This window comes from Musca vetustissima, unplaced genomic scaffold, assembly GCF_032173495.1.
Source record: "Musca vetustissima isolate MV318-11 ecotype Yass unplaced genomic scaffold, APGP_CSIRO_Mvet_v1 utg28528, whole genome shotgun sequence".
NCBI classification, from domain to species: Eukaryota; Metazoa; Arthropoda; class Insecta; order Diptera; family Muscidae; genus Musca; species Musca vetustissima.
The window spans coordinates 101,840-125,934 of NW_026882033.1; the positions used below are offsets into that span (position 1 = coordinate 101,840).

The following is a 24,095-nucleotide window of genomic DNA, read 5'->3' on the forward strand; positions in this document are numbered from 1 at the left end:
CTACTATAAGGCGTGGATTTTTAAAAAAATATTTTGAGGGTCTACTATAAGGCGTGGATTTTTTAAAAAATTATTTTGAGGGTCTTCTATAAGACGTGGATTTTTTAAAAATTATTTTGAGGGTCTACAATAAGGCGTGGATTTTTTAAAAAAATATTTTGAGGGTCTTCTATAAGACGTGGATTTTTTAAAAATTATTTTGAAGGTCTACTATAAGGCGTGGATTTTTTAAAAATTATTTTGAGGGTCTACTATAAGGCGTGGATTTTTTTAAAAATTTATTTTGAGGGTCTACTATAAGGCGTGGATTTTTTTTAAAATTTATTTTGATGGTCTACTATAAGGCGTGGATTTTTTAAAAATTATTTTGAGGGTCTTCTATAAGGCGTGGATTTTTTAAAAATTATTTTGAGGGTCTACTATAATGGCAATTCTTTGCCATTGTGCTTCTATACTATTATCGGAACAAGAAGTGTAAGTTGAGCGGAGTAGGCCTCGGCTACCTGTTGTGTTAGCATCGCACTATTGGTGTGACATTAAGACGAGTGCGAACCTTGGCTGCTACAAGGTAGTGGTCCGAATCGATATTCGCTTTTCGGATCGACCGAACTTCTAATACACTGGATGAATGCCTTCCGTCTACCACAACATGATCAATTTGATTTCTAGTTGCTTGATCAGGAGAAGTCTTGTGTATATCGAGATGCTTGAATCTGCTGCTGCTAACTATCAAGTTTTTTTGCTGCCGCGAAGTCAATCAACCTCATGCCGTTGTCGGCTGTTTCTTCATGAAGGCTGAGTTTTCCGACGATGGGGCCAAAGATATTTTCCCTTCCGATTTTTGCATTAATTGGTTTTCTTTTTCTTTGCTTTTTCATAGTAGGAGGGCGCCTCAACCCATTTTTTCTATAGTTCTTATGGGTGAACTCGCGGCACATATTCAACGGGTGATGAAAACAAGTAACCCAGGTAGCACCACGGGGGGGAGGTCAGTGTTCACAATTGAGATGAAAGAGGGACCAAGATAAGCCTGGACTTCGCCATTTTAAAGCCAATTAGAGCCGTGGCTTGGTATCTATCTTCCCCTAAGCCACCCTTGGATTTGTTACAAATATTTTTTTCGAGGACTATATGGGGCGTGGATTTATTGCTAATATTTTTTTATTTGTTACAAAATTTTTCTTCGAAATTGTGCCACTGTGCCACACAGTACTCATGCCCGAAGACTAGTTGCTTAATGTGGCTCTTGTTATCCTTTTTTTTTTGGTGACTGAGCGCGGTGGAAAAGCATGCAACATAATTTTACTAGTTTTCGCTTTTTTACATCTTTTTTATTTTTGTTTTATTTCGGCTATTTAGCAATGAAGACAACGACGACTTACTGCTCTTGTACATTGTTGTTCGTCTGATTTCAAGGTCTGGTGCTGATGCAGTGGAACAAGTCCGGTGAGTGTCTATATTGTGGCATCATCATCATCATCATTGTACAGGATCCGCAGTGGAGGCCGACATTCCAAGGAAAATGTTCACTGATATTTGTGGTAATACGATTTTGTCAAAACAGATCGCATCGACTGCCCCAACACCTTGGCTATCCGCTCTCTCTCATACCTTTACTACGACAATATGTGAATGTGGCACGAGTTATTGTCTGGCCCATTGAATATCGTTGAGTAGTCAGTTTTGTGGAGGGAGGACGATGGAGCATCATCGCACCAACACTTTGCATTGCGGCTTGTCCTCATTCAATGTTCGAATGGTGATGAATACGTTTTAATTGCCCATTATGTTGGCTGTTGGTAAACACAACAGCTTAGCGTAGCCTCCTTTGTAACTAACTCTACCTTCCTTCCTTCCAAGGTATTTAAAATCGTCTTATAATTGATGTTTATAACATGATGAAGAGCTTCGATACACACACCTAACATGGAATGCAGGCTGGAACCCCAACTAGATGGTACAGCCCTTGACATCTTGCGATTTTTGTAGAGCCACAGAATTTTGGCACAGAAAAATTAAAAAAAAAACAAATCGAAAAAAAATATTTTTTTTCAACTCCTAGAGGTCATTTTCTTTCGCAATGAGCCTTAAGGAAAGCTGCATGGGTTTTCATCTTTCCATTGACCCCTTATCAGTGGGTATGCCATACAATGTTGCGTTCGTTCTCAGCTTGCAAACCCTACCTCCATTTTGCTACCCAACTAATTATTTTGGTTTCTGTGTGCCATTCATTCCATTTTTTTTTGTTTTATTTATTTAGGCGGAAATGAAATCACTGACCTTTGCTAACAATTAAACCGATATAACACTTATTCTCAATTCTCAACGGGCCTCTTGATGGCAAAGGGTTTACTTGAAAAAAAAATTTGCTTGGTTTTTTTTTGTATTCAATTAGAAGCTCATACCAGACGATTTTTTTTTGGTTTCTTCATGGAAGCCTTAGATTATAATCACGACAATTGTACCGAAATAACAACAAAAAACCCCTTTTTTGAAAAAAAAATCAATTCAATTCAAAACTGGTTTCGATCGTAAAGATCAGACACACAGAGCAGTTAGCGCGGCAGACATACAGTAGAGGATAAAAGTTTTTTTTTACAATTTTTTTCGAGTGTCCACCAGACGAAACGGCTGATGATCGAATCTTGAAATTTTGGGTGAGGGACACTTTTGGTCCAAAGGTGACAGATAAGGCTGGGTTTTTGGAAATTCGTACTAGAACGGTACGAAAAGTACTAAATGTGATACCATTTGTATTTGGCGAACCAGTGGAGCTAGAACTCTGAAATTTGGTTTCGTGGTCGTTGATGGAGTGTAGGATAGATGTACCAAAGGATTTTTGGAAATTCGAACTACAATTATCCGGAAAGTACGAAAATGTACTAAATTTGGTACAATTCTGTAGCATGTGAACGGATAGCGTGAAATTTGGAGTGTGAATTAAGATTGAGAAGTAGGGTCCATTTAAGGAGATGGTTTTGAAGCCGTGTACTTATGTGTACGAAAAGTACTATATGGTACTATATTTGGTACAAATTTAATTTGGAGATACAAATCGAGTTGGAATCCTGAAATTTGAAATTAACATTACCGTCAGAGTGTAGGATTGGGATATGTACGTAGTTTTCGAAATTTGTTACGTATGTGTACGAAATGTACTAAGTCGTACTATAATTGGTACAATTTGGATTTGGATGAACCGATAGAGCGCGAACAATGGAATTTGAAGTCAGGATCATTGTAGAGGTGTAGGATTGGGGTAAGGACTCTGTTTAACAAATTAATACTTATGGGTACTAAATGGTACTAAATTTGGTACAATTTGAATTCTAGGTGAACCGATAGAGTTGAAATCCTGAAACTTGGATTTGGGATCATTGTGGAGGTGTAGGGTTGGAGTATATATGAAATTTTAGAAATTTGTACTAAGTGTACTAAATTTGGTACAAATACTAAATTTGGTACAAATTGTGGGTGAAGCGATGGAGTTGGAATCCTGATAATTGGATTTATGATCAGTGTGGGGGTGTAGGATTGGGGTATGTAGGAAGGTTTGGAAATTGGTACTACTATGTACAGAATTTAGTACGATTTGATTTGTTGGTGAACCGATAGAGTTGAAATCCTGAAAATTGAATTTGGAACACTGTGGAGGTGTAGGAAGATTTACAAATTGGTGATACTGTGTACTAAATTTAGTACGATTTGAATTGTGGGTGAACCGATAGAGTTGGAATCCTGAAACTTGGATTAAGGACCACTGTGGGGGTGCAGGATTGGGGTATGGAGAAAGTTTTGGAAATTGGTACTACTGTGTACTATATTTAGTACAATTTGAGATGTGGGTGAACCGATAGAGTTGGAATCCTGAAATTTTTATTTAGGAACACTGTGGAGGTGTAGGTTTGGGTTGAGCAGGAAGTTTTGGAAATTCGTACAATTTCAATTGTGGATGAATCGATAGAGTTGGAATCCTGAAAATTTGATTAAGAATTACTGTGGAGGTGTAGGATCGGGGTATGCAGGAAGTTTTGGAAAATGGTACTACTGTGTACTAAATTTGGAACAATTTTGAATTGTGGGTGAACCGATAGAGTTGGAATCCTAAAACTTTTGGAGGTGTTTTAGAAATTTGTACTATGTATACTAAATTTGGTACAATTTGAATTGTGGGTGAACCGATAGAGTTGGAATCCTGAATCTTGGATTTGGGATCACTGTGGAGGTGTAGGGTTGGAGAATGTAGGAAATTTTAGATATTTGTACTAAGTGTACTAAATTTGGTACCATTTGAATTGTGATTGAACCGATAGAGTTGGAATCCTGAAATTTTGATTTAGGAACACTGTGGAGGTGTAGGATTGGGTTAAGTAGGAAGTTTTGGAAATTGGTACTATTGTGTACTAAATTTGGTACGATTTGATTTTTGGGTGAACCGATAGAGTTGGAATCCTAAAACTTGGATTTGGGATCATTGTGGTGGCGTAGGGTTGGGGTATGTAGAAAGGTTTGGAAATTGGTACTACTATGTACTAAATTTAGTACGATTTGATTTGTCGGTGAACCTATAGTGTTGGAATCCTGAAACTTGGAATAAGGACTACTGTCAGGTTGTAGGTTTGGGTTAAGTAGGAAGTTTTGGAAATTCGTACTACTGTGTACAATATTTAGTACAATTGGAATTGTGAATGAACCGATAGAGTTGGAATCCTGAAACTTGGATTTGGGATCATTGTGGGGGTGTAGGGTTGGGGTATGTGGGAAGTTTTAGAAATTTGTACTACTGTGTACTAAATTTGGTACAATTTAAACCGATAGAGTTGGAATCCTGAAACTGAGATTTAGAAGCATTGTCGGTTTTGGTTAAGTAGCAAGTTTTGGAAATTCGAACTACTTTGTACTAAATTTGGTACAATTTAAATAGTGGGTGAACCAATAGAGTTGGAATCCTGAAACTTGGGATCACTGTGGCGGTTTTGGAAATGGGTACTATTGTGAACTAAATTTGGTACAATTTGAATAGTAGGTGAACCGATAGAGTTGGAATCCTGAAATTTGAATTTGGAATCATTGATGGTATGCAGGAAGTTTTGTTGCATGGTTGAGGAGGGTACTTATGAAAATAATGTATGGTAAATGGAACTAAATTTGGTAAAATTTATCAGGGTTTAGAGCTCGAATCACGAAATTGGGTACTAAATGGTACCATGTTCACTTTATGGTCGATGTTAACGTGCAGCTTTATTTGTTTTTCTGACATATGCAGTATTTTGTGAAAATAACATAATGAAAGTGTAGGGTTGAGATATAGAGGTAGATTTGAAAAACATACTATAGGAGAACATTGTTGTACTAAATTGTTCTAAAATGTTAATAATGGTCGATATAGGGTTTTTAATACATCCCACATTCGCCAACGAAGTAGCGGGTATATGCTAGTTAAAAATATTTGTTTTTTTCAAGGACCATATGAAGTTGAACAAAGGGGTGGATTTTTTTTTAATATTGCCTATGTTCGATCACTTTTATCCCCAACTGTAATAACATAACAAGGGCAATACCAAAGGGCTGTCGTCGCGCAACAAACCAACACCATAAATAAATACAATGCAATACCTTGTGTTGTTTCGGTTGTATTGTTTTGAGAACTACCTTTTTAAACTTTTACAAATCCCAAAAAAACAAACGATGCCCCATTGTTGTTGAGATTTTACCCAAAAAAAAAAAAAAGAAAAAAAAGACCGAAATGCTTTTGACAACTGCGCTATGGCAGCTTCCTGCAGTAATGACTGCTGCAGCAGTTGTTGTATTCATCAGCAGTAGTTGTTATTGCAGTTACTCTACAGTTTTCAAAACTAGCAACGCTTATACCTACCTCTAACTATTTACCTCCTCCGAATCATTTTATAGGGATGCTGTTGCTGCTGCAATACAAAGCAACATGTTTTTCGAGCACAGAAAAAAAGTTTCTCTCTTTTTTGGTGGGTATTGAAATGCCGCCACTATTTTTTGTTTGTAGTTTTTGTATTCGCCTTCCTCTTGTTCTTTTACAAATTCACAGTAAAACAGAATTTTTTTTGTTGGTTGTTGTTCACTGAAAAATATCGACAGACTTTGTTTGAGCTGTTGTGCTGCCATTGACTCTTCAATGGTTAAGCTTTACAATACCTTCCACTACTCTGCTAAGCTTGTTAAGATCTTTTGCAGCAAGGTAAACTCAAAAAACAACAACAAAAATATTTTTTTCGTGAGGCAAACAAAATTCTGTGTACAAAAAACCCGCTGAGCTCTAAAGAGGCTCTGCGGTTTTTCAGTTCAAATGCAACGAACGATACTCTCGCTGTGTGAATTGTTGCAAGAATTGGGGGGAAAAAGAGTTGCCAGTTTTTGGGATGAATTATTTTTTTTTGGTCGGAAAAAATACACCAGAAAAAAACAAGAAAAACATTTTACCTTTTACCTTAAATCGGACGAAAATATATATGGGAGTTATATCTTTTTCTGGACCGATTTTCACGAAACTTAGCCAACATCATTGTAGGCTCAATTCAGTACGCTATGCTAAATTTCGTGCTAATCGAAGAATATATAGGGTCTTTGGTGCACCATTTACCTTAAATCGGACGAAACTATATATGGGAGCTATATCTAAATCTGAACCGATTTACACGAAGCTTAGCACACATCATTCTAGACTCAATTCAGTACGCTGTGCCAAATTTCGTGCAAATCGAAAGATAAATAGAGACTTTGGCACACCATTTATCTTAAATCGGACGAAAATATATATGGGAGCTATATCTAAATCTGAACCGATTTTCATGAAATTTAACACCCAACATTCAACTCTTTATTCAGTACGCTATGCCAAATTTCGTGCAAATCGAAAGATATTTGGGACTTTGGTGCACCATTTACCTTAAATCGGACGAAACTATATATGGGAGCTACATTTAAATCTGAACCGATTTTCACGAAACTTAGCCTACATCATTGTAGGCTCAATTCAGTACGCTATGCTAAATTTCGTGCAAATCGAAATATATATAACAACATTGTTGGCCCATTTATCTTAAATCGGACGAAAATATGTATGGGAGCTATATCTAAATCTGAACCGATTTTCACGAAACTTAGGCAACATCATTGTAGGCTCAATTCAGTACGCTATGCCAAATTTCGTGCAAATCGAAAGATATTTAGGGACTTTGGTGCACCATTTACCTTAAATCGGACGATTATATATATGGAAGCTATATCTAAATCTGAACCGATTTTCACGAAATTTAACACACACCATTCTACTCTTTATTCAGTACTCAATGCAAAATTTCGTGCAAATCGAAAGCTATTTAGGAACTTTGGTGCACCATTTAACTTAAATCGGACGAAAATATATATATGGGAGCTATATCTAAATCTGAACCGATTTTCACGAAATTTAGCACACATCATTCTAGACCTAATTCAGTACCCTATTCCAAATTTCGTGCATATCGAAAGATATATAGCGACATTGGTGGCCCATTTACCTTAAATCGGACGAAAATATATATGGGAGCTATATCTAAATCGGAACTGGTTTTCACGAAACATAGCCCACATCATTGTAGGCTCAATTCAGTACGCTATGCTAAATTTCGTGCTAATCGAAGAATATATAGGGTCTTTGGTGCACCATTTAACTTAAATCGGACGAAAATATATGTGGGAGCTATATCTAAATCTGAACCGATTTTTCCCAATTTTAATAGAGTTCGTCCTTGGGCCAAATAAATGTGATGTGCCAAATTCCATCCAATTCGAATCATAATTGCGACCTGTACTTTGTTTACAATTTAACATGGACAGACAGACGGACGAACGGACACGCATAAATCGAATATTTTTTTTGAAAAATATTTTTTTGAGTTTTTTTGGAGGCTTAGAATCAAAAAAAGGAAATTTCGATGTCCCTAGAAGTCGTGGATTTTCAAAAATATTTTTTCGTATTTTTTTGAAATTAAATGGCAACTCTGTAGCAGCCACCGAACGCCATATGCCACCACCACCACCATCGAACAATGCAATTTGCAAAAAATGCAATTGAAGGGTTTTTTTTAAATACATTTCAAAATCAATTTTCGTTTTAATTCGACGAGGTATGGGTATTGCTTCAGATATTTATTGTCGTCGTCGTTGTTGTATTTTGCTGCATTGTCTTGGATTTCGGTTTTTATTTTTTTAATTTTATGCAAGAAAATCAAGGGGAGCGAAGTGACAGGGGACCGAGCGGTATAAAAAAATTAAAGTCACCCTGGAAAATTGTATTTGTCTGTACGTCTGTACATGTATGCCAGTCGATATAAAGGGGTTATTGTTTTATATCTGCCTATACATGTAGAAAATCTCGATGTTATTGTTGCTGTTGTTGTCGGATTTATGCAAATTGCAGAGCTGAGCAACAACAACTATACAATTGTTTTGGAGGTTATTATTTTAATTTCTAATTAGAGAAACATATTTTGCAAAAGGCTATTCGAAAAAAAGGTCATTGATTTGTAGTAAGATTTGAAAAAAAAAAAATGGGAAGAATATATTTAAAGATTTTTTTCAAGGACAGGCACAGGAGTATGATTTTTTCTAAAACTAATTTGCGGTGATTATAAAAGTCATGGATTTTTCAAAATTATATTTTTTTAGGTCTATAAAAGGCGTGGATTTATTAAAAATATTTGTTCGACGCCTACAGGAGCCATGGATTTTTTGTAAAACGGGACGGTGAGAGACTTAGATTAAAAAAAAAATACATTTTTTGGGGACTGTAAGAGGCGTGTATATATTATATATTATACCCTACACAACTATGTTGTCAGGGTATTATAGCTTTGTGTAGCACCAAGAGTTGGCAACGCCGCGAAATATTGGTCCTAGACCCACCTTTATGTATACCGATGGTCATATCTCGACTAGCTGAGTCGATCCGTCCGTCCGTCTCTCCATTATAATTTGTAAACACGATACAGGCCACAGTTATGGAACAATATTCACGAAATTTTGCATGTAGGATGTGTTCGGGCCAATAAAGACCCCTATTGTTTTCGGTAAAGATCGAATGTAGGAAATATTTAAACATGTATTAACATATTATTTTATTTTCACAGAAAACTGCATATGTCAGAAAAGAATCCACCCATTAATATCGACCATAAATTAAATTTGAGTAACACTTAGTACCAAATTTCATGATTCGCTCTCTAAGTATCCATAAGTACCCTCCTCAACCATCTAACAAAACTTCCTGCAAACCCTGATCCTACGCCCCCACAATGATTCTAAATTCAAATTTCAGGATTCTAACTCTATTGGTTCACCCACAATTCAAATTGTACGAAATTTAATACACAGTAGTACGAATTTCCAAAACTTCCAACTTAACCCAAACCAACACCCCCACATTGATTCCAAATTCAAATTTCAGGATTCCAACTCTATTGGTTCACCCACAATTCAAATTGTACCAAATTTAGTACACAGTAGGACGAATTTTCAAAACCTCCTTCTTACACCAAAATTTCAGGATTCCAACTTTCGCTTCACCCACAGCTTAAATTGTACCAAATTTAGTTCACAGTAGTACGAATTTCAAAAACATCCATCTTAACCCAATCCTGCACCCCACAGTGATCCAAAATCTATGTTTCAGGATTGAAACTCTATCAGTTCACCCACAATTCAAATTGTACCAAATTTAGTACAAAGTAGTACAAATTTTCAGAACCGCTTTCTTACCCCAAACCAACACCCCCACAGTGATACAAAATCCAAGTTTCAAGATCCCAACACTATCGGTTCACCCACAATACAAATTGTTCAAAATTTAGTACACAATAGTACCATTTTCCAAAACTTCCTACATACTTCAACCCTAAACGCCCACAGTGATCCTAAATCCAAATTTCAGGATTCTAACTCTATCGCTTCATCCATAACTTAAATTGTACCAAATTTGGTACACATTAACACAATTTTCTAAAACTTCCTACATATCTCAATCTTAAACCTCAGCAATGATTCTGACTCCAAATTTCATGATTCTAGCTCTATTAGTTCACCTAAAAGTCAAATTGTACCAAATTTAGTACCATTTAGTACCACCGATAAGTAATAATTCCTTAAATTGAGTCCTAAAACCCAATCCTACACCTCTACAATGATCCTAACATCAAATTCCATTGTTCGCACTCTATCGGTTTACCCAAATCCAAATTGTACCAATAATAGTACGATTTAGTACTTTTCGTACACATAAATAAAAGAGTTCCAAAACTACGTACATATTCCAATTCTACATTTCGACTGTAATGTTACATTCAAATTTCAGGATTCCAGCTCGATTTGTATCTCCAAATTCCAACTCTATTGGTTCACTCACAATTCAAATGGTACCAAATTTTGTACCCATTAGTACAAATGTCTTCATACATATCTCAATCTTACACCTCAACAGTGATCCTGACTACAAATTTCATTATTCCTAGCTCTATTGGTTCGCCTAAAATTCAAATTGTACCAAATTTAGTACCATTTAGTACCCATAAATAATAATTTCTTAAATTGAATTCTGACCCCATACAGTGATCCTGACACCAAATTCCATTGTTCCCGCTCCACCGGTTCACCCAAATCCAAATTGTACCAATTATAGTACGATTTCGTACTTTTCGTACTTATATGTAAAAAAGCTCCAAACTACGTACATATTCCAATCCTACATTCCGACTGTATTGTTAATTTCATATTTCAGGATTCCAGCTCGATTTGTATCTACAAATTAAATATGTGTACCAAATATAGTACCATATAGTACTTTTCGTACACATGAGTACACGCTTTCAAAACCATCTCCTTAAATAGACCCTATATCTCAACACAAATTCGTATTCCAAATTTCAAGTTTTTACCGCTATCCGTTCAAATGCTACAGAATTGTACCAAATTTAGTACATTTTCGTACTTTTCGGATTGTTATAGTTCGGAATTTCGAAAAAACACATTCCGACTGTAATGTTAATTTCAATTTTCAGGATTCCAGTTCGATTTGTATCTCCAAATTAAATGTGTACCAAATATAGTACCATATAGTAACTTTTCGTATACATGAGTACACGACGCTTGCAAAACCATCTCCTTAAATAGATTCTACATATCAACCCTAATTCGCATTCCAAATTTCAAGTTTTTAGCTCTATCCAATCACATGCTACAGAATTGTACCAAATTAAGTACATTTTGGTACTTTTCGGATAGTTATAGTTCGAATTTCCAAAAAAAAACCCTTTGGTACATCTATCCTACCCTCCATCAGCGACCTCCAATCCAAATTTAATTTCTAGCTCTACCGGTTCGCCAAATACAAATGGTATCACATTTAGTACTTGTTTAGTACTTTTCGTACCGTTCTAGTACGAATTTCCAAAAACCCAGCCTTATCAGTCACCTTTGGACCAAGAGTGACGCTCACCCAAAATTTCAAGATTCTAGCTTCAGCCGTTTCGTCTGGGCGTTGACGAATCGTTAAATCAGTCTCTGTTGTAATCATTTCGCCTGCGGAGGATATCGAGATAAATAAGTAGAACGTAAGTTTCGATATATGAACTATAGCCCGCATTTAGGCCTAGCCCCTGTGTGGGAGATTCTAGAAGGAGTGGATCGATATTCCCCATCTTCGAACTTGAACTAAGTTTGGAAGAAATAATAAAATGGGCAAAGTTTGAATGAAATCTAAATTTTCTGAAACTGGACTATTACCTTGCGCCGATTTTTACCAACAAATATATTTTTTAAATATTTTTTTTTTAATTTTTTATTAATAATTTTTTTTTATTTCTTTCAGAACATATTATTGAATTAAAACAACAACAACAAAACTGAATTAAAATTTATATACAAAAAATTGGAAATTTTGTATCGAAAGAAAAAATTTGCATAACAGCACCAGCGCCTACAACTATTATTTCACTAGGCAAAGTGACTACACCCGAACGTGCGCTGTAGAGCAGACAACAATTTAGCAGCTCAGCATCGTCATTATATCAAACAAATACTACTATTTCGATCAATTAAATAGTAGAAAAAAAGAACAACAAGAAGAAGAGCTACAACAACAACGTGACGCCAATTTAAGGCAAAGCAACAACAACCAGCAAACCAACAAACCCCCCCATAACAACAATTACAACAAAATACGAGCAACAAAAAGAAAAACAACGGCAACAAAATGGCTCAACGAAGTCATCAATATTTTAGTTTACGATGGAACAACTATCAGAACACCATGACTTCGGTGTTCCAACAGTTGCGCGAGGATCTATCGTTTGTCGATGTCACCCTCTCCTGTGAACATGGTTCACTCAAGGCCCACAAGGTATGTGCACTTGAATACAATTGGGGTTTACTCATATTAATGCATATTTTCGATTTTCTCTTCCAGGTGGTCCTATCCGCTTGTTCATCATATTTTCAAAAGCTTCTCCTTGAGAATCCCTGCAAACATCCAACGATTATATTGCCGGGCGATATTATATTCACAGATTTGAAAACCATCATTGATTTTGTATATCGCGGTGAAATTGATGTTACCGAATCTGAATTACAGGTAAGTTGATTAGAAAATTAGTTAAAAATTAAGAATATTCAAATTTGGAACCTTAAATAGCAAATAAATCTAGTCATATTAGCGGCCTGTAAGAGGCGAGGATTTTTTAAAAAAATTTTAAATTTTAAGGAGATTGAGATTTTTTAAATATTTTTTTTTCAAGGACTATAAGTAGGAGGCTTGGATTTTTTAAATATTTTTTAAGGTCTATAGGAGCCCTGTCATCCTATTGGACTAATCATTCTAGTTCCTTCCCCCTAAAATGTTTAGAGGACTATAAGGAGGAGATTGAGATTTATTTTAATATTTTTTTTTCAAGGACTATAAGTAGGAGGCTTGGATTTTTTAAGGTCTATAGGAGCCCTATCATCCTATTGGACTAATCAGTCTAGTACCTTCCCTGTAAAAAGTATTAAAAAGTGTAAACCTCGTATTTAGAGAACAAAAATTTAAATTCAATATTCAGCGAACTAGACATATCGATCATAATAATTTACTAGACCTCTATACAGTTTGAAGATGGGGCCAACGGGTGCACCCTGCCCCACATAATATTGGGACTTGATCTAAGATTGCTAAAAAAGTTCTACCCAATGTACCAAATTTCGGCGAATTCTATTGAAAAACGAGTTTAAGAACCGCAAAATACTGAAAATTGGTGGGTACCGATATATATGGGGGTTACCGGAATAAGTGGACCTACATTTATGGTTTTTAGTGGAGACTTTTGGTACTCAATAAGAACCCAATGTACCAAACTTCAGTGAATTCGATTGAAAAACGAGCGAGAAATTTGGGGATACCGTTATATGGGGGCTACAAGAAAAAGTGGACCGATATTTATGATTTGTAGTGGAGACTTTTGGTACTCAATAAGAACCAAATGCAGGGTACCAGAAAAGTGGACCGATATTTATAATTTTTAGTGGAGACCTTTAGAACTCAATAAGAAACCTATGTACCAAATTTCAGCCAATTCGATTGAAAAACTCGCTCAAGAACCCCCAAAATATCGAAAATTGTGTGGTACCGTTATATGGGGGCTACCAGAATAAGTGGACCGATATTAATAATTTTTTGTGTAGACCTTTAGTACTCAATAAGAACCCACGCTTAAGAATCCTTAAATATCGAAAATTGGCGAGTATCACTATATGGGGGCTACCAGAATAAGTGGATCGATATTTATAATTTTTAGTGGAGATCTTTAGTATTCAATAAGAACCCAATGTAGTAAATTTCAACGAATTCGGCTGAAAACGCGCTCAAGAACCTCAAAATACCGAAAATTGGGTGGTTCACTTATATGACAGCTACCAGAAAATGTGGACCGATATTTATAATTTTTAGTGGGGAGATTTGATACCCAATAATAACCCAACGTACCAAATTTCAGCGTATTCGGTTGGAAAACGCGCTCAAGAACCTCAAAATACCGAAAATTGGCGTGTACCGTTATATGGGTTCTACCGGAAAAAAAGTGGAACTATATATATTGTTTTTAGTGGAGAGATGGAGAGATTTGTTACCCAATAAGAACCCAATGCACCAAACTTCAACGAATTCGGTTAAAAAACACGCTCAAGAACCCCATAAAACGAAAATTGGGCGATACCTTTATAGGGTACCAGTAAAAGTGGACCGATATTGATAATTTTTTGTGGAGACATTTGGAACTCAATAAGAACCCATTGTACCAAATTTCAGCGAATTCGGTTGAAAATGCGCTTAGGAATCTCAAAATATAGAAAATGGGAGGGCACCCTTATAAGGAGGTATAGCTAACATGGACTGATATAGCCCATCTTCGAACTTCACCTGCCTTCAGACAAGAGATGACTCTATGCAAAATTTTGGCAATTCAATTCAATTCGTTTAGAGGCTAGAGAGATTACAACAGACAGGCGGACATACGGACATGCTTAGATCGTCATAGAATTTTACGCCGATCAAGAATATATTAGGTTGGGGAAAAAGAAATCCATGATTTTTATATGAACCTATTGGTTTTCATTTAACATGCTTCGGAATGTCGGATTTGCGCCAAATATGCACAGTTCTGTTGTATGATTTGTTGATAACTTCATAATGCCTGCTCTCTATTTGCAAACAATTCTAGTAGTCGATTTTCACAATCCTCCCTAGATACCAATTTTTTATCATTAAAAAAATGTAATGCAAGAAAAAGATATGATAATCGATGGTGCCAAATCCGGACTGTATGGCGGTTGCATTAAAATGTCCCAACCAAGCTCTCGAAATTCCTGGTGGAACATGACACCTCTCCTATTAGCCAATTCCGTCCGTTTCTGGACTGTTTGAAGATAGCAATTGACCAACTTCAAACAGTAGAGATCAGAATTTAGCGTTTGGCCATATGGAACAGGGATGGCCCGTGTGACGATTTTTTTGGTTTTCGACTGTCAAAAAGGTGTAAACGTCGAAAACGTCATATACCTGTATAAAATGTAATAAATGTAGTAAACGTCATTTATTTCAATATTATGAGCATATACAGTTATTTTCAAGAATACATATTATTTTTACATATATCTCACTATACCTTGCTAGAACTGTAAAAATTACTAATTTTTTTTTTTAGAAGAAAATTTTGAAATTTTATATTAATTTGAGTTAAGCATGCGTATTATCCAGATTGATTAATGGAAATTGCTATTTTGTCAAAAACCTAATGGATTTGGGTAGGTTTCCGACGTTTCTGACGTATGTATTATACGTCGGAAATGTATGTCATTTACGTCACTGTTTCTGACAGGCCATCTCTGATATGGAAGCAACTCATAATAAATAATCTCCTTCCAGTTCCACCAAATGCATAGCAGAACCTTCCTGGCCGTTAGTCCTAGTTTGGGCCATTGTTTGAGGTTTTTCACCGCTCTTTGACCACGATCGTTTTCGCACAGGGTTATCGTAGTAAGTGATCCATTTCTCATCCCCATCCGTCACCATCCGTTTAAGAAATGGGTTTATCTCATTCCGTTTGGCCAAGGCGGCTTCGCAGATGGAAATTCGATCCAACCAATTTTTCTGTTAATTGGTGTGGCACCCAGATATCGAACTTCTTTTTGAATCCAGCTTTGTGTAAATGGTTTAAAACAGTTTTATGGTCGATTTTTAGATTCTGAGCGATGTTACGACTGCTAACATGCCCCGTTAACTTCGATCCTTTCACCGATTTTATCGGCATTTTTTCGAAGACCTGTCCGAGGTGCATCTTTAACAACAAAAATTCCTGAACGGAATCTACGAAACCAAAATTGCACATAATTGCCTGTTACAGTATCGGAATCATAATCACCATTTACAATTTTAGCCGCTTGGCTTGCATTTTCGCCTTTATCAAACTGTAAAATGAATCGAATTGTTCACTTTCCCACCTAATATATACTTAATAGGGTCAGAAATGATTATTTCGATTAGTTAGAAACGGAAAAACAAAATGTATATACCCTCCATGCTATGGTGGAGGGTATAAAAATGTCCAAGGACTCGATATGTTTCACAAAAATATTCCTCATTCGATTTATTCCTCATTCCCAAAATTATTCTACAATAGCCCCAACCAAACAAACATATAAAGCGTTTTCTTCTAAAATTTAATTTAGACATAGCTCCATAGCTTGACCTATGGCGAATTTGTCCTTCTGGGTTCTTAATATAGGTAGACTAGCAAAAGGGATTTCATCCACATAAGGAATTTTCGATTCTCCAGACCATGATGCTATTAAAACATCATTTACAACCATATGATGACGACCTGTCTGTGTAATCACGGCCTCTGTCATACGCTCAACTCTGTGAATTAAAGGCGGGCTTATTTTATTGCAGTTAACAGTCTGTAGTGAATGTTGTCTTTATGTTGGTGGTGGAATTTGCTAAAAATAAACAGTTGATGGTTTAGAACTTGGCTACCATGTTAACTAACCACATGTGGTGAAATTACGTTTTTACGATGATGCACAAAAATGATGTTTTTTGTGGTCACCCTGTTATAACACACAATCCTTTCTTTAAGTAACAGGGTGACATAGACTAACATCACTGTTAGCATACATTACAGAGATGGGGTTCTGACTGTTTAATTTTAAAAAATGAAATGTACCATAACCTACAGTTCAGAAGTGCCTAGAATATATATTCCTAAGGAAGGCAAGGGGAGGAGGATATTCCTAAAAATACTGAAGTTTTTTTTTCTATACGACCAGAAGGTCTTCTCATAGGCGAACAGAATTTATTTTCGTAGAAGGTTTAGAAGGTATTTTTTATAGAAGACCGGGAGATATTCATGTAGAAGATCAGAAGGTCCGCCTATATAAGACCAGAAGAACTTCTCATTTTCATACGTTTATGTAGAGGACGAGAAAGACTCGTAGAAGACCAAATAGGTTCTCTTATAGGAGACCATAAGGTAGAAGGAATTATCATAGGGGACCAGAAGGTCTTCTCATTTTCATACGTTTATGTAGAGGACGAGAAAGTCTCATAGGTCCTCTTTAGAGACCATAAGGTAGAAGGAGTTCTCATAGGGTACCAGAAGGTCTTATACCTATCTTGGATCTTCTCATAGCAGATCAGGAAGTCTCCCTATAAGACCAGAAGAACTTCTCATTTTCATACATTTATGTAGAGGACGAGAAAATCTCGTAGAAGACCAAATAGGTCCTCTTATAGGTGGCCATAAGGTAGAAGGAGTTCTCATAATATCTATCTTGAGTCTTCTCACAACAGATCAGGAGGTCTCCCTATAAGACCAGAAGAAATTCTCATTTTCATACATTTATGTAGAGGACGAGAAAGTCTCGTAGAAGACCAAATAGGTTCTCTTATAGGAGACCATAAGGTAGAAGGAATTATCATAGGGGACCAGAAGGTCTTCTCATTTTCATACGTTTATGTAGAGGACGAGAAAGTCTCGTAGAAGACCAAATAGGTCCTCTTATAGGAGAACATAAGGTAGAATGAGTTCTCATAGGGGACCAGAAGGTCTTATACCTATGTATCTTCGGTCTTCTCATAGCAGATCAGGAGGTCTCCCTATAAGACCAGAAGAACCTCTCATTTTCATAGGTTTATGTAGAGGACAAGAAAGACTCCTCGTATAAGACCAAATAGGTTCTCTTATAGGAGACCATAAGGTAGAAGGAGTTCTCATAGAGGACCAGAAGGTCTTATACCTATCTTGGGTCTTCTCATAGCAGATCAGATGGTGAACTTTGAGAAAAGAAGAAGGTATTCCTATTGAATACCAGGGCCTATTTTTGCATTTCATTCATCCTACGTCCGATGAGACCATCTTCCTTACCAAGTCAATGTCAAATTTGGTTTGAGTACCTGGGGTGGGCGACAGTGAGCGTGATTGTGCGTGAGATTAGTTTTATTGTAATTTCTTTTATGTCTGTTTGCCTGTGTAACAACGAAAGTTTTTAGTTGCCTTTGTGTGGCTATGTGTATGTGTGTGTGCGTGCGTGCCAAACAATTTGTTTGCCAGTGCTAACTAACATTTGCCTTTACCTAAAGAGCTTTCGTAACACTTGTCTATGCTTCGTGTGTTGTGCATCATTCAAACACATCGTTAACTCTTCGTGCGATACGACGATAGCAGTGAGTGTAGTTTGTTCTTTAACTATGTGGTGGACACTTCGTCTATTTCCTTTGCTTTGCTTGTTGGTAGTAGTTGTCGTTCGGCGTCGTCGTTTTTTAGCACTTCGTTTCGTCGATCCATAATCCTATACAACTACTTCGTGTCTGATGACTAACAATGATGTTGTTATTAATTGCGTAGACTTATCGTGTGGAGTAGTAGTAGTCGTCGTCATTTTGGTTAGGTTGTTTGTGTATGTGTGTGTTTGTTTGATTGTTTATGCCTAGGAGTTATTCTTGGTGTGCTTCTACTGTTGCGTAGATTGTACGCGGCATGTTGCGTTTTGCTATTCATAATAAGGGATTGCAATTGGGTGGTTCAATAAGAATTTGAAGGGAAGTTTAGAATTCGAAATAGAAATTAAAATTATTATTTTGAAAAAAATATAATGGTTTGGAATTTAAAATTTTGAAATCAGCTCAACAATTTGAAATTTTTTTATTGTTCGAAAATTTTTGAAGTTTGAGTTTTTTTAATTGTTCTAAAATTTATTATTTTAATTGAAATCCAATTTCAAATGCATATTTAAGGCAATAAAAAACTACAATTTTTAATTTTTGTTATGTTCGAAATTTTTCGAACTTGAATTTTTTTGCTTCAAAATTACATTTAAATGTTATGTAGGGTTAAATTATTTCATTATTCGGTAAATTCATACAATTTCGATCTGTTCGAAATTTTTCGAACTTTGTTATTTTCTTCGAAATTGCTTTGCATATTGATTTTCATGTGAAAAAAACCTCAAATTTTTATTTAAGAAGTATTTCTTTTTAAAAAATACTAAAATTATAAAATTCTGTTATGTTCGAAAATTTTCAAATTTTGACTTTTAACCAAAAAATGTCTCAAAATAAATGTTTTAAAGTGAAATTAGACTTTTATTGCATAATTTCAAATTATCTGATGCTTTAAAATGATAAAATTTAAAATTTGTTATGTTCGAAAATTTTCGAATTTGGATTTTTTCTTCTAAATTGTTTTAAAGTTTTGATTTGTATGATAAATAAAAACTCATATGTTCATTAAAAAATTATTTATTGAAAAAAAATACAATTTTCAAAATTTTGTGATGTTCGAAAAATTTCGTACTTAGATTTTTTCTTCGAAATTGTCTTAAAAATTAGAATTTTATGTAAAATCAAACTTCATCGATTAATTAAAAAAATATTTATTGAAGAAAAATACTATTTTCAATATTTAGTGATGTTCGAAAATTTTTTCGAAATTGTTTTAAAAATTAAAACATATTTATTGACGTTAAAATGCATTTTTCGACATTTTGTGATGTTCGAATATTTTCGAACTTTGATTTTTTTTCGAAATTGTTTTACAAATGTCATACAAATGAAAATTTTCAAACTTTGATTTTTCCTTCGAAATTTTTTTAAAAATTAGATTTTTATGTAAAATCAAACCTCATCGTTTCATTAAAAATGTATTTATTAATATAAAAAAATAAAATTTTCACTATTTTGTCATGTTCGAAAATTTTCGAACTTCGATTTTTCTTCGAAATTGTTTAAAAATTTGATTTGTATGTTAAATCAAACCTTACATATTCATTAAAAATGTATTTTTATTTGAAAAAGTAAAATTTTCCACATTTTGTTATGTTCGAAATTTTTCGAACTTTGATTTTTTCTTCGAAATTGTTTTAATATGCTGATTTGTATGTTAAATCAAACCTCGACTATTCATTTAACACATATTTATTGATACAAAAAGTACAATTTTCAACATTTTGTTATGTTCGAAATTTTTCGATCTTAGATTTTTCCTTCGAAATTGTTATAAAAATTAGAATTTTATGTAAAATCAAACCTCATCGATTAATTAAAAAAATATTTATTGAAGAAAAATACTATTTTCAATATTTAGTGATGTTCGAAAATTTTCGATTTTTAAAATTTTCTTCGAAATTGTTTTAAAAATTAAAACATATTTATTGACGTTAAAATGTAATTTTCGACATTTTGTGATGTTCGAATATTTTCGAACTTTGATTTTTTTCGAAATTGTTTTACAAATGTCATACAAATGAAAATTTTCGAACTTTGATTTTTCCTTCGAAATTGTTTTAAAAATTAGATTTTTATGTAAAATCAAACCTCATCGTTTCATTAAAAATGTATTTATTGATATAAAAAAATAAAATTTTCACTATTTTGTCATGTTCGAAAATTTTCGAACTTCGATTTTTCTTCGAAATTGTTTAAAAATTTGATTTGTATGTTAAATCAAACTTTACATATTCATTAAAAATGTATTTATATTTGAAAAAGTAAAATTTTCCACATTTTGTTATGTTCGAAATTTTTCGAACTTTGATTTTTTCTTCGAAATTGTTTTAATATGCTGATTTGTATGTTAAATCAAACCTCGACTATTCATTTAACACATATTTTTACAATTTTCAACATTTTGTTATGATCGAAATTTTTCGAACTTAGATTTTTCCTTCGAAATTGTTATAAAAATTAGAATTTTATGCAAAATCAAACCTCATCGTTTAATTAAAAAAAATATTTATTGAAGAAAAATACTATTTTCAATATTTAGTGATGTTCAAAAATTTTCGATTTTTTAATTTTTCTTCGAAATTGTTTTAAAAATTAGATTTTTATGTAAAATCAAACCCCAACTATTTATTAAACACATATTTATTGATGAAAAAATACAATTTTCAATATTTTTTGATGTTCGAATATTTTCGATTTTCAAATTTTTATTCGAAATAAAAAAAATAAAATTTTGCACATTTTGTTAAGTTCGAAAATTTTCGAACATTGATTATTTGCTTCAAAAATGACTTTTAAACATTTTCCAGGGTATATTATCATATATTTTTGGTTTTTATGTCGATTTACTTATTTTCTTTATGTTCGAGAATTTTCGAATTTTGATTTTTTCATCGAAATTGTTTTAAAAATTTGATTTATATGTTAAATCAAACCTCATCGTTTCATTAACAATTTATTTCTTAATGAAAAAGTACAATTTTCCACATTTTGTGATGTTCGAAATTTTTCGAACATTGATTTTTTGCTCCAAAAATAGTTTTTAAATGTTATCCAGGGCTAAATTATGATATATTATTTGTTTTTATGTCAATTTACTCATTTCCTTTATGTTCGAAATTTTTCGAACTTTGATTTTTTCATCGAAATTGTTTTAAAAATTTGAATTCTATGTTAAATCAAACCTTAGCTATTCATTAAAAATGTATTTATTGATGAAAAAAGTAAAATTTTGCTCATTTTGTAATGTTCGAAAATTTTCGAACTTTGATTTTTTTGCTTCAAAAATTACTTTAAAACATTTTCCAGGGTATATTATCATATATTTTTGGTTTTTATGTCAATTTACTTATTTCCTTTATGTTCGAAAATTTTCGAACTTTGATTTTTCTTCGAAATTGTTTTAAAAATTGCTTTTTTATGTTAAATCAAACCTCATCGTTTCATAAAAAAATTATTTATTGATGAAAAAGTAAAATTTTCAAAATTTTTTTATGTTCGAAATTTTTCGAACTTATATTTTTCTTCAATTTTTTTTTAAAAATGTCATACACATGAAAATCAAACCTCATAAATTCATTAAAAAATTACTTATGAATGAAAAAATAGATTTTTTGCACATCTTGTTATGTTCGAAAATTTTCGAACTTAGATTTTTGCTCCAAAAATTACTTTTAAACATTATCCAGGGCTAAATTAAGATATATTTTTGGTTTTTATATCAATTTACTCATTTCCTTTATATTCGAATATTTTCGAACTTAAGGCGAAGTGTATAAAATGTATAAATAAAGTGAATAAAATCCCAAATTTAAATAATTGGAGCATTTCTAGTCTGTTCCACAGACTATTTGTTGTCGACTTTGTCTACCCCATTCCTTGTGGTGCCGGAGAAATATCCTTTCGTTTTTTTGCGTGTTTTTTGGTTAAGGATTTCCACGATGTTATTATTGCACAACAACTCTTCCTGAAAATGAAAATCGAAAATAGAAAAAAAAAACTCCTAACTGAAAAAAACCTAACCACTACAAGCAACCTATTCCCAATTTTTTTTTGTTATTGTTTTTGTTTTACTTCTCGCCATCGTCATCTGGATTTCGCACTCCTTCTCTCCTTGAGAAAGGTGTTTTTTCATGTTTGTGCATGTCTCGTAGCTACAACAACATTTCATTCATTTGCTTCCTTGGTCCTCGGTGTTCTAATTTTTTTCCTTCAAGCCAAAAGAGGAAAACGCTTCGAAAAAATGGGTAACAATTTTTTCCACGTTGGCTTTTTTTCCACCTTCCTACTTGACCTCCATGGTGGGATTTTTTGTTTTTGTCGGATTGTCGTCGCCGCCAACGATGCCGTCGCCATCATTCGCATCGTCTTTTACAAACATTTTTTTCCTGGCCCAGACAGCAGCAATGGACATTCGCTAGGAAAAAATGGAACAACTTTTGAATTGTTCTCGTGTGGCCTGAGGTGGCAGAAGCGAGGGGACAAAAAGGAATGAAGTTCTTACCAAGGAGGACGGACACAATGTGGTTGGGTGGGTGATGGAAACCAACATTACAAAAAAAGGCACGATGAAGCAAGCATTTGTGGGATTAAACTAAGGAGATATGATGGCATGGCGGCATTTGATGAGGAGGTTGGTTGGTAAGGTAAGGTAAGCAGAGGTGGCCAACTGGCGGAATGACTGCCTCCCTTTGTCGTCTGATGACGGTGATTAAAATGTCAGGGTGGTAATGGTTGGTGGCGGTATTAAGTCATGTTGCATATGGTGGCATTTGGTTGGGTTGCTTCCTCATCAGAAGAGATAGTTTTTTCCCATGTGCCTGGGTATGTGTCTCCTCCTCGGTGTGAGTGTGTGTGTGTGCCTCTGTGTTTGTGTGGCCATTCTCAATTTACATCTTTTTCCGTGTGATGTGACTGCCTGCTTCTGCTGCTGCTTAGCCACACTCTTCTTGTAAGTTAGTCAGAGGCAAATGGCAGCCAAGTTTGTTGATAGCTTTGTGTGGCTGTTGTTGGTGACTCAGCCAAGCCGCCGCCGTTACCGCCACCACATTGAAAGATAGCATTTCAGCCGACATTCATGGTTAATGGGGTACTTCGCGAAAAAGGCAATTTTTTCTTCGGTCTGTGGTGTTTTGTTTTTGTGTCTTTTTTCCTTTCGCGCCATTCTTCCGCCGATATCTTCTTTGGCTACACCGCAATGCACTAAACCGCCTCACAACACCCGCCTCCACCCCTCTTTCCACCACCATGTTCATGCTACTGCTGACGTTGTAATGTATCCTCAATGAAAGAGCGGCAACCACAATGACAACTTTTCGGCGGGGAGTCACGAAGAATGGCTATGACTCGATTGTTGGGTGTTGGGTTATGCGGCTTGCCCATCATCACCCAAAGAGTGAAGTTTGTGTGTGTGTGTAAGGGTGTTAGTTCTTCGATGTTTTGTGAATTTCTGATGAGTTGTGTAGAAAGAAAAAACTCTCAGAGTAATTTTTTTGAAGTGTGTGTTTTTTTAACTTTTTTCAAACTTCAACATGCACAAACTTTCTGACGTCAATTTCTACCGCTGCCTGGCATTTTTCTTGGAGATGATAATGATATGTTGTTGTTGTAGATTTGTTGTTGTTATTGCTGCAGCTGCTTCGGCTGTTTATTTGACTGTGTCAAAGAGTGCATTTTGTTTTTTTTTTAGTGGCCGTGAGTGTGTGAGAGACAACAAAAAAAAACTCCTAAAAGGGCCATACAGTGGCTCAAAGGGAAATAAATAATAAATAAAAGTTTG

The 24,095-nt window shown here is 34.6% G+C and overlaps 1 protein-coding gene across 3 annotated transcripts in view; it reads left to right on the forward strand.

Moving 5' to 3' along the window:
• Window positions 1-12,215: 12,215 nt before the first annotated feature.
• The window catches only part of LOC133328155 (transcription factor GAGA), a 198,834-nt gene continuing 186,954 nt past the window's right edge, over window positions 12,216-24,095 (forward strand). For all 3 annotated transcript variants that reach the window (XM_061536710.1, XM_061536711.1, XM_061536712.1), the window contains exons 1-2: window positions 12,216-12,406; window positions 12,473-12,637. In XM_061536710.1, the coding sequence (XP_061392694.1) occupies window positions 12,260-12,406; window positions 12,473-12,637 (312 nt within the window). In that variant the 5' untranslated portion in view covers window positions 12,216-12,259. The remainder of the gene's footprint in view (window positions 12,407-12,472; window positions 12,638-24,095) is intronic.